Source organism: Hyposmocoma kahamanoa, unplaced genomic scaffold (assembly GCF_003589595.1).
Source record: "Hyposmocoma kahamanoa isolate Upper Pololo Valley unplaced genomic scaffold, ASM358959v1 182, whole genome shotgun sequence".
Classification (NCBI taxonomy): Eukaryota; Metazoa; Arthropoda; class Insecta; order Lepidoptera; family Cosmopterigidae; genus Hyposmocoma; species Hyposmocoma kahamanoa.
Window position 1 is genome coordinate 5,646,584 of NW_020653713.1, and position 12,186 is coordinate 5,658,769.

General features: G+C 39.5%; 1 protein-coding gene across 1 annotated transcript; it reads right to left on the minus strand.

Moving 5' to 3' along the window:
• Window positions 1-452: 452 nt before the first annotated feature.
• LOC113226136 (uncharacterized protein K02A2.6-like) lies at window positions 453-4,567 on the minus strand. Its single transcript, XM_026458664.1, is given in 2 exon segments — window positions 453-3,617; window positions 3,620-4,567. Coding segments are annotated over 2 exon segments (4,113 nt in total).
• Between the last annotated feature and the right edge of the window lie 7,619 nt (window positions 4,568-12,186).

Consider the following 12,186-nt stretch of genomic DNA (forward strand, 5'->3'; position numbering starts at 1 on the left):
TGTACCGTTTCGACGATTTTTGTTTTGTTGAAAAGACGATACCTCAATATTGGCCCCATTTAAATTTGAAAAAAATATTCAACCTCTAAAGGTAGCAAACTAGGGGATGAATCCGGTTTCCGATTCCGGTAACCGATTTCAATAACACTTGGCAAATACTCGTAGCTGTAAATCCACGAACTTTTCAGGTCGGTTTTTTTTAATAAATCTGTTATAATTATTTGGATCTAAATTGCGTATATTTGTTATTTTAAAAACAAACCAACTTTTCGAGCACTTTTGGTAAATCCGTGAGACACGAGTGAAACAGCCGGGGATTACTTATGCACTGGTTTATTTCCACGCTCGTATTGGTGGTGTCGCAGCACGCACCTAGTTACCTACATACTATCCCTCCACCCTTATTATTAAGTTACACAATACAAAGTTCCATCTTAATAAATATAATAAATCTAAAAAAACTTTTTATAGTCCACTCTCGGAATATTACGCAACAATATGTTGGATAGCCCAGCATTACGACTGGGCATGGAGGCTGCCTGCTGAGTCTCTGAACTTCCGGATGGTACTTCCGGTTGCACCGGACTTAAGACAGTTGACGACAAGTCTGTTTGCTCATCGTTATTTGGTACAGTCTCTTCCTCATTATTACTCATAGCGGTACTATCGCTGTTCGACGGTGGAGCAATACTGTCAAAGTCGTAATGACGACTTGTGTCGCTTTCGGCATTACTCCTACTGGAAGATACTATTTGATTTTTGTGACGTACAATTTCTTTTTTTGTTATTAAATCCCTTATCACGAACATAATGTTCCCTACTGGCTTGATAATTATGCCTTGTGTCCATTTAAATTTGTTTTTGTTCGTGTAATTTTTATACATAATTACTTGACCACAACTAAAGTTTTTCCTTGTGGTGCCGCCGTGGTAATTAGCCTGAAAGCACTGTTTTTTTCGAACTATGTGAGATACATCGGTGTGCGGGGCCGAGGGCGTTGGCTTTAACATATCCAATCTAGATCTAAGTTTTCTACCGTAAACTAGCATCGCTGGAGATTGACAAGTGGTTGTGTGCACAGAGTTTCGATAATCAAATAAGTATTTTAGCAAATTATTATGTCTATCCTCGTTATTTTTCCCTGTAATTAACGCACTTTTAATCCCCTTTTTTGCAATTTTAACGTACGTTTCCGCCTGCCCATTGCTGGCGGGATGGTATATAGGTGTGGTTTTGTGCGAAATTCCGTTCAAAGCGCAAAACTTTGAAAAATTTTCAGATGTAAATGACGTGCCGTTGTCGGTGACAATAGTGTGAGGTATTCCAAAACGTGACATATACTCATATAATTTATTAATAACAGCTGTTGTCGTAATGTTATTTTTCATATTGATACATTCTACCCATTTTGAATGTGCATCAACAATCACTAAATACATTTGATTTTCAATTGGGCCTAAAAAATCCATATGAATCCTATAAAATGGTTCTTTAGGATATGGCCACGGAATCAGTTTAGAACGTGGCGGGGAAATGCGCAAGTCCACACTGCAGGTGGGGCAATTTTTTATTAAATTCTCGATCGCTTGATCAACGCCAGGAAACCAAAATTTCGACCTTGCTTCACATTTGGCTTTAACAATTCCCAGATGCGAATTATGCAATTCGGCTAACACTTTATTTTGTAAAACTTTTGGAATAATTACTTTATGCCCTCGCATCAGTATGCCATTTTCTAAAGATAGGTGAAATCTACAAAGAAAATAAGGTTTCAATGTTTTATCATTCAATTTAGGTGGCCACCCTTCTCGTACAAGATGCATAACTTTACGAAGCGTTGCGTCATTCTCAGTTTCGCGGCGCAACCGGTCCAGAGTGACGGGTAACGTCCCCTCTGTGACGAAATTAACGTAAACAGCAGTGTCAAGCGCTGTGGCCGCGGAGCATCTGCGGCCGCGCGCTGAGCCTGCACTAGCTGCAATTCGTGCGTCACCGTTTGTCCCTGCGCCTCGCGACCCCTCCCCCGTTTCAACCGGTTCTGGGAGTGTCGCTCGTGATAGATAATCAGCACAATTATCACTGCTACGGACATATTCTATTACATAATTATAACTTGAAAGAAATAGTGCATATCTTTGTAAGCGATTTGCAGACACCTCTGGTATACCCCGGTGGGGTCCGAAGATGGACACCAGAGGCTTGTGATCGGTTCTCAAAGTGAATGGCTGAGACCTAGCATACAAATACTGATGAAATCTTTTTATGCCAAATATAATCGCCGTTGCTTCTTTTTGTATTTGTGAATATTTTTTTTCAGGCGAAGTTAGTGTTCTAGAAGCAAATGAGATAGGTCTTTCCAACCCATCGGACCCCACTTGGGACAAAATTGCCCCTAAGCCATTTGGAGAGGCATCGACTGTTAATATAATTTTAGCATTAATATCAAAATGAGTCAACACTTTATCGGACGCCAAAATATTTTTAATTTTACAAAAAGCCTCTTCATGGTCAGTAGTCCATGACCACTTAGTACTTTTCTTCAAAAGATCGTATAATGGCGCGAGAATGTTAGCCGCGTTCGGTACGAAACTACGATAATAATTAATTAAACCTAAAAACGACTGTAATTGACTCAAGTTTTTCGGTCTTGGAGCCTCAACTATAGCTTTTACTTTGTCCGATGATTTCCTAATACCATTCCTATCAATAACGTAGCCTAGATATGTAATTTCATTTTTGAAAAACTCGCACTTTTCCTTACGTAACGTTAACCCAGCATCCAGTAGAATTTGTAACACTTTTTTCAACTTCTCCAAGTGTTCAATTCTATTCCTCCCAGATATTAAAATGTCGTCTAGGAAACATAGCACTCCTTCCAACCCTAAAATACTCTCCATTGCCCTTTGAAAAATGGCTGGCGCCGAGGATAAGCCAAACACTAATCTTTTAAATTTAAATAAGCCTTTATGAGTATTAATGCAAGTGATATTTTCATCATCAATTATTTGCAACTGATTATAAGCAGACGACATGTCGAGCTTAGAAAATTGTACCCCCCCGTGTAACCTTGTAAATAATTCCTGGACGGTTGGTAAGGGGTATTTTTCGAGTACCAACTGTTTATTAATACTTTGCGAGTAATCGGCACAGATTCGAACTGAGCCGTCATGTTTTAATACAGGCACAATTGGTGACGCGAATTCAGAACATTCCACCGGTTCGATGACGCCAATGTTACATAATCTATCTAATTCCTGTTCGATTTTTTCTCTAAGTGCAAAAGCAACAGGTCGTGCTTTGAAGAAAACGGGTCTTGCGCCCTCTTTCAATGACAATTTTATTTTGTATTTATTAAAGCAACCTAATTGATCTGAAAATACCTTGGCGTGTTGTTTAAGAAGTGACTGCAACTCATAATCATCAGAAGGTACATGATTACAAAAATGAACAGGAGTTAGTTCCAAGTTAAACACGGAAATAAAATCTCGCCCGAGTAGTGGTGGTCCGCCATTATCAATTACATACACATCGAGAATTTTGGTTTCACCTGAGTACGTCACTGGCAATCGTGCAATGCCTAAACTGTTTATTATATTGCCGGTATAACTAATTAATTTTCTTTTTTACATGGCAATAGCGAAACGGCACTGAAATGTAATTTATATGTTTTATTTGATATCGCCGTAACTGTGGAACCACTGTCAATCTCAAATTTTAGGTTAATTCCGTTAATAGACACTATTTGTGTCATAGGCGCCCCGGCATGTGAACGAATATTGAATAACTCACCATCGTCCTCACCCTCGCTCACTTCACGTGATTCAACATAGTTTACGCGTTTACACATTTTGCGGAGGTGACCTTTAACTTGACACTTATTGCACTTGTAATTTACGAACCGACACTCATTTGACTTATGATTTTTCCTACCACACACTTTACACTGCACATTTTCTATTGAATTTCCGTTACTGGGTTTGCGTTTGTTTTCAATTTTGAAAACTGGTTCCAACGTGGTCCCCGCTGACGAGTTAGCCGCCGCGGCGCGTGCGCAACGCACGCTCTCCGCCAGATCCACTGCCTTTACCAATGACAGTTCAGCGATCCCTGTGGCGAAAAGCTTTTCCCGTTCCGGACCAGGACCCATTCCTATAACGAATTTATCTAGCAACACATCTTCCAGATTTTTGAAAGAGCAGTGCGCCGCTAAACCTCGTAAGCGTGCTGCCCATTGCGCTGGCGTTTCTCCAGCCCGTTGCACTGCCATGTAAAAATGGTGTCGTTCAGCGAATCCACATCTCTTCGGTGTAAAATGGCTATCTAACGCCACCAAAATCCTTTTATATGAAACCGCATCCACTGAATCTGGTAACAATAAGTTGCTTGCAAGTTGATAGGAGCTCTCTGAGAGTGCACTAAGTAAGATGGCGCGTCTTTTCACTCCTTCTTTGTCGGACGAATCATTAATTTCATTTGCTATGAACCACTGCAGCAGTCTACTTTTGTATGTGATCCAGTCTTGCTGTTCATGGTTAAAATTCGAAAGAATTCCAAAGGTCGCCGACATTTTTTTTTTTTATACGCGGGTAGCCAGTCGTCGCCACTGGTAAATCCGTGAGACACGAGTGAAACAGCCGGGGATTACTTATGCACTGGTTTATTTCCACGCTCGTATTGGTGGTGTCGCAGCACGCACCTAGTTACCTACATACTAACTTTATATGTTAAATTAAAAATAAGGGATTTAAATTATGCACTGAGGTGCAATAAAGGAGCCTCCACAAACGACGTAGCATTCTTTTTCTGTACATCTGGCGCACTCATAGCAATCGGCGAGTAGGTTTAGGCACTAATTGGCTTTCACCACGATGGCAAGCATTATAGTATATGCCATCAATACGATATTACCATCATCATAATATCAGCCGGAAGTAGTCCACTGCTAAACAGAGGTCTTCCCCAAAGATTTCCAGACTAGCCGATCGGAAGCGACGTGCGTCCATCGGTTACCCGCAGCCCTTACCAGGTCATCTGTCAATTTAGCAGGTGGCCGTCCCACTGAACACCTTCCGGTTCGTGATCTCCATTCTATAACCTTTCTGCCCCAACGGCCGTCAGTTCTACGAACTATGTGCCTTGCGCACTGCCACTTCAACTTGCTAATTCTTTGAGCAAGTTCGTTCTTGTACGAATCTCCTCATTTCTCATTCGATCACATATAGAAATGACGAGCATTGGTCGCTCCATAGCTCAACGAGTGACTTTAAGCTTTTTTTTATGAGGGCCATAGAAAGTGACCACGTCTCAGAGCCGTAGATCATCGCTGGCAACACACACTGCTCGAAAACTTTTGTCTTCAAGGACTGCGGTATTGCGGACGAGAAGACATCCTGGAGCTTCCCGAAAGCTGCCCAACAGAGTAGCTCAATGGTCAATAGAGCACGGCATGCTGGGTATTTCCATCGTCGACAGTATACCCAACGTGGAGATACGGCAGCGTACTAAAGTCGTAGATGTCGGTATGCGAATCGCGAGCCTAAAACAGAGATGGGCAGGACACGTTGCTACGCGGGACTACGACCGATGGACAAAGGCAAGTTACTGAGTGATACCCACTAGGAGTGAGACGTCCTCCAGGGAAACCACCTGCAAGATGGACGATATCGTCGGAGTAACCGGAAGAATGTGGATGAATGAAAAAAAGAAAAAAAACTGTTTATTTCACAAGCACAGATACGCATATAAACAAAATAACAGAGGAACAATTATAGAAATTAAAAAAATTATATTAAAACTATTGATATGATTATGCAGTATCTAATTCACCGTCTTGCGTCTCGCAGCTGATGCAAGCGGGACTTGCTTAGCTTTAGCAACAAACGGTTTATTTTTAAACCGTTTCGTAGCGCTGACTTCCAGCAATCCAGGGGCGAGCCACTGACAACAATTAAGAAATGGATGAGACTCGCACGGGACCGGTTAAGTTTACTTACCCGCCAAGCAGTAATGTCAGCATTACTGTGTTTCGGCTTGAAGGGTGCTGGTGAAATTACAGGCACATGAGACTTATCAACTTACGTCTCAGGGTGACGGGCGCAGTGGCAGTGCCCCTCAGATCTTTGCGATTTAAAGCTCCGAGTGGCACTACAATTAGTTATGGACAAGCGTGTAGCTTACATCAGGCGCACGACTTTATCGTCCCATCACTTGAAATTATAAAAAAAAAGAAAGTTGGCGTGTAAAAGAGGAGACCTATAACGAACAGTCAGCCGTGACCAAGGAACCAGTATAGAGCCCCAAACATTAGATTGTTTGAGAAAACAAATACAAGCCGCGATTTAGATCCGTTAAACAAGCAATCGCCAAAACATAAAAATTGTCTGTAGTGAATAGTAAAATGTCCAGAAAATTGTCAATAAATGTTCCCTACACAGGATAAACAAAATGAGCGTACTCACTCCCCAATTCCCGATCGGAAAACGGGAGAAATCCAATAAGCTGTCACTACGCCACGTGTACTAAAAAAATACTAGATTTTAAAAAACAATATTTTTGTTTCAATAAAATTGAAATATAAATGGTGTTCGTATTAATACGAAAACTCGTTCATCACAAAAATTCTCGCGCCCGGAACGTACCCGCGGCCGCTTCTGTAAGGCCAGAGCTTTACTGTGTGCTACACGGTAGATTATATTTAAATTACATTAGGTACTTAATTATTAAGTACGTCTTATGTTCGAGAAAAATAGAGCTGAACTGAATTATACTTATGTATATATTTACAATACTTCCAAAAACAAGGTAAATCGTCTTTGTTTTAAATTTGTGAATTTAATAAAGAAAAAACCGGCCGAGGTTAATACCTACCCCGCAGGGTTTTAAGAAAAAGGAAAACCATGTCTTATACGCACAAATAATGCTTGCGTAGGAAGACATTATATCATATAAGAATTATTGTCTATCAATTTATAGAATAAAAACAAGGTTTACTTTGTTAAATATTACTCTTACTTTACAAAATAGAAAATATAACAAAAATAGTCTATTTGGAAAACGGTTGCTTGTACGAATTATGACATTACTTTCTAAACCCATCTTTTTATCGTATCGATGGTTCTTTTATTTTAAGATTACATTAACTTTGAATAGGGATACTGGCACATGGGACTTTTCAACTTATGCCTTATGCATAGTGTGTCTCAGGGTAACGGGCGCAGTGGCAGTGTCCCTCAGAACTTTGACATTTGAAGCTCTGAGCGGTACTGCAACTGTCGCTTGCCACTGGGCACACTACCTGTTCGTCCCAGCACTTGCTAACATTAAAAAGTATGTTGCAAGCTTGACTGTATTATACGTGGCCACGTACAAATCTTCAATCGTACAGGTATTAGGTCACACGGTCAGGGCTCCATCACTCGCTCGAGGTTACGCGATAAGTGCCTGCCGCTGAGTGTATCGCCGACAGTACAATCGCTCAGACAACTCTTTCATTTACATTACAATCCTTGTACAACCCCAGCATTCGGTTTGGCACGACTGCACACGGCGGGCAATATTATTTTCACCTCTCTGTGCGCGTATTTAGGTTTCTTTTTCATCGTAGTGAGCACCTGGTGTCATTAGTCAGATTTAGTAGGCTGTTATAGCGTAAGTATTTTCGATTTTGTATGAGAGTAACCTAAGCTATTAAGTAATCTGTGACACGGGGTACAACAGCAAATTAATTAGTAAATGTTTATTAACAATATATATCTGTGAAGAGGCATTACTACACTGGAGAAATGTGTCAATTCCCCGGTCTGCATTAACCCAGCATAGCGGCCTTTAGCCTAAACTCTTTTATAATACCAGGGGATGGGACTCACAACACCTCGCCTAGTGCTAAGCGGCTATAACGTGTAAACGCTAGCGCAATAACGTAGGTAAGCAAAATACACTTGGTAATCGTCATATATAAGGTAGCAGTACTTCTCTAGACGAACTCTTTCACATGCAGGTCTACTGCTATTAAGTTATTTAACAATAAGATGTAAAATTGCATACGTATCAAACTTAGCACGGACAAAATGACATTTTTAATGTAAAACTGTTACACGTTTAGCCACAAATTTATCTGATGTTAAGAAACGGCACGTTTGTATAAAAATAATACACGTTAGCCCTAGGTTGAAGTTTCCGGGAATCAGAGGTATCTGTAGTGTATTCCATTCCCTAGCCGTATACACTGGGCTTAATGTACATCGCCGCAGAACGGAATAGAAGCAAACATGCCTATTCATAACTGTTGTAGTACCAATCAGTGCTTTAAATTGCAAAGATCTTAGAGGCACTGCCACTGCGCCCATCACTTTGAGACATAAGTTAACAAGTCCCATGTGCCATTTCATCAGGGCCTTTAGAAATTATTTCCTTAAAGAAAGTCCGTGCCAAATACTAACACATTACGATTTGATGATGATAAATCAAATGGATTCTTACTAATTCGTTATCTTAGAGCTAATAACTGTCCATCTTCATAACTATCTGTCTGCCGAATTACTGTCTATGATATCCACAAAAGCTGAATCTCAGACAGTTCTCTTTTCTGCACGATTGACCGCCTACTAATGGACGTATTTAGACGAACGATAAAAAGTTTAATTAAAATAAATGAAATAATCAAAATTGGCTTTGTTTGACATATGCATGCAAAATAAATTAGAAACTTACATTTAGATAATTACGTAAATCCTTCCTAAATAATTATAACAAACTAGTGGAGTAATCACAATAAACAAATAATTAAACATATTATTAAGGTGGTAAACCATCATAGTATTCAATAAAATCATTATACTAATGGTTATCTGAACCACTAGCCACATATATCAAAACATACTTAAAAATAATATGACCGCAATCGTATTATAGATTCAGGGATCTAAATATTCAATTCAAAATTGTACTAACGTACGTAACGTAACATAATCATAATAATTCAATTCTTTATTCAGGCATTACAAAAATTTTGATTACCCATTAACAAAAATATTAATAAACCTTATAGATAACATAGAATAAATTATAAATTATAGGATGAAATAAAATAAAATATAACCAAAAATAAAGTAATACCATAAATGGGTAATTGCCATTTACCTGTGGACAGACATCCTGTATTTAAAAATAGAGCTGTCGAAAGACGTGTCACATACTACTCTCTCCTGAGAGTAGTATGTCACGTGACACGTCTTTCGATAGCTCTTTCAGACTCTTTTCCAAAATGAAGCCACTCTCGCTCGTAACATAGCGTAGGGTGTTCACACACACCCCACTTACGTGACCACCGACATTGGATTTCCTCCCTCAACCCATTGATGTAAAGGCTGAAGAGGTCCGGAGAAGTAAGTAAGTAACATCAGAGTGAAGTCTGTTAGTCTGGAAGATCAAGATCCTCTCTATCTTTTCTTGTAGTTTCTCATCCTATGTAAGAACCAGGCTGTTGTCGGTGTAGCCTCCTCTACTCCTCACAGTTAAGCCCGCTCCTTGACCTCTATATATAGCTGCTCAATTTGACTTTCTTCTTTATTCGTTCACTGTACGTTATTCTTCGTCTTCCTCTAATTCTTTTTCATTATATCTGCTCTTCAGTTATAACTTTTTAGATTCGTCATTACATAACAGATGTTCAGGCATTTCCGCGTTATGTTTTCTATTGCCCTAAAAAGATTTCTAAGAGAGGATAGCCTCTAACCCTTTTTGATCCAGTAGTTTTTACTCGTAAACAAAAATCACATAGCACGTCAACATCGACATCATGAGTGATATTTACTCAGAGAAGTATGTCACTTCTACCCTCAGAAGCAACCACCACAGGATGCAATCTACTGTGAAAGTCGTAGAAACGACTTCGCACTCAGGCAGGACTCGCTGCAGGGACAAGATGTGTTTATAGGTGTTTGGTGATTCATGTGTGACTGCAATGCTCCAACCTAGTCCATGCGGCACTTGCTGGTGTGCGCCTAGTACCCTACTACCTGCACTGTGTAAGATCTCAATGCAGCCACAGATATTGCCTCAAGGTGGCAACACTTCAATCGATTAAATTAATCAACAATACAGTATTAATGAAAATTTAGGAACAAAATAACAAAGCCTTATCGTGTAATTTTACAATATTAATAATCAGAAGTTGGATACGGTGATTATTTTAATGTTAGTTGTAACTGTAAAGATTGGTATTAAGATATCATTGAGAAAGATAAGGCGTTTGTGAGCGAGAAATTTCCTTTAATGCCTTTACATTGCGTTACGAAAGAAAACCGCGCTCGAATAATGAATGCGCTTTTACCCTTAAAGTTTAAATGTTCGCATATCAATTTACACAAAGCGATTTACTTTTACTAGCCGTACATATAATGAAATATGTACAGCTAACGAGTGAAGCTTCGCTTATATTCACCCAAGATGCTCCTTACATATTTTTAAGGTCAGAGTGAACAAATGGCTTCTAGTCCAGCGGGTACTATCCACATCCATTCTCAATTCTGCTTATCATCAGGTGAGATTGCGTACAAATATAAACCTATCTTACACAAAAAAACAAAGAAGGAAACGTAGTGCTTTTCTTTTTTTATGTAGTGATCTTAATCATCAACATCAACATATTATACGGCACTGATCTCCTCCGTGGAGATAGAAAGACATCAGTTACAAAAAACCGGCCACTAATCAGTAATGAAACCTGAACAATCAAATTGACTCAATGGTGTAGGTAAGGGAATGGAATAAATACGAATCTCCTGTACGCAAGGAAACTTTTTTTCCAATAAGATTATCAAATAACAGTGCCTGTAACCCCTAATGGTAGCCCATTACGGGATAATCCCGCTTAAAAAAGATTTCGAAATATTCTGCCTTAATTTATAATGTTTCAGCTTAAAAAAGTCCTTATATACTTATAATATTAAACATCTTTTTAATTTCTCTAATCAAATTCTGAGTAGATCTCACTGTAGGAAGCCACGAATGCTCGTCAAAATTCAACTTTATTTAGCAGAGGGAAATCACGTGTCGCCCGGGACCCTCGGGCGGCCCAGCGCAAATATTAAATTGGCTCAAACAAATAATATTTTGCTGGCAATTTCAGAATTATGTCGTCATTTTTCACTAATTCTCTTTGAGATGAGACCGTCTTCCGTTTACGTTTTGATAGGTAAATAATATGGTTGTAGGATACGCTTTTCATATCCCGTGTCATTAATTAAACATAAATCTTGTGTTGAGTATTGTACGCATCTCCGGGATGGATCCACTACTTAGAAGTGTTGCGTGGCAAGTGCTCTGAAGAATTGAAGAACCTTAGCCTTCTCTTACCTGAAGCTCGCTGGCCTCCGTTATAAAACTTACGGTATTCCATTGTGACCTAAAAGATTTAGTTGCAACTTTCTCTGTCGCACAATCGACAAATGGAACATCCTTCCAGCGCACATATCCCTCTTTCTTATAATATGGGGCCTTTCAAACGTAGCGTGAAGAGGCATCTTGTAGGCATACAGTCTGGAGGTGGCTATCAACACTGCACTAGGTTCCTTCACGTTTGGATTCCCTTTAATGTCAGGTGGAGTGAAGTCATTTGCCTGTCATGTAAAAATACTAGACGTTCAATGTGAAACATTGGGAATCTCTGAATAATAAAATTGTTTATTTGAGCTCTAAAACGAGAGGCGAAATATTTGTTCCAAGTGTTTATTTTAATTAAACTTTCGGCCATTTCCGAGTCGTGAGAAAAACAGACCAAGGCCCACCGTTTTCAATGTCAAGCACTTGATATAGACTTCGCGTACTTACAAAGTACTTTTACACAGTTTCAGTTACGTTCTCGGCAATGACGACAACTAATTTATTTTCATGGAAGTTTCAGGAAGATCTATTAGCGCGCGTTCAAATTAGCCGCTGTTACCGTCTACATGTTACATGACCGGCGCTACCTGAAGTGACCTTACAAAAGACAAAGTGAAAGAGTTTATCTAGGGAATTACTGCCACCTTACCTATTTCTGCCGCCAAGCATGAGCATTAGTACGTTTCGGTTTTGATAGGTAAATGGTGTTAGTGAAATTACAGTCACATGGGACTTTACATCTGCAACATAACAGTGGCAATGCCTGTCTGATCTTTGCGATTTAAAGCTCAGAGAGGCATTGCA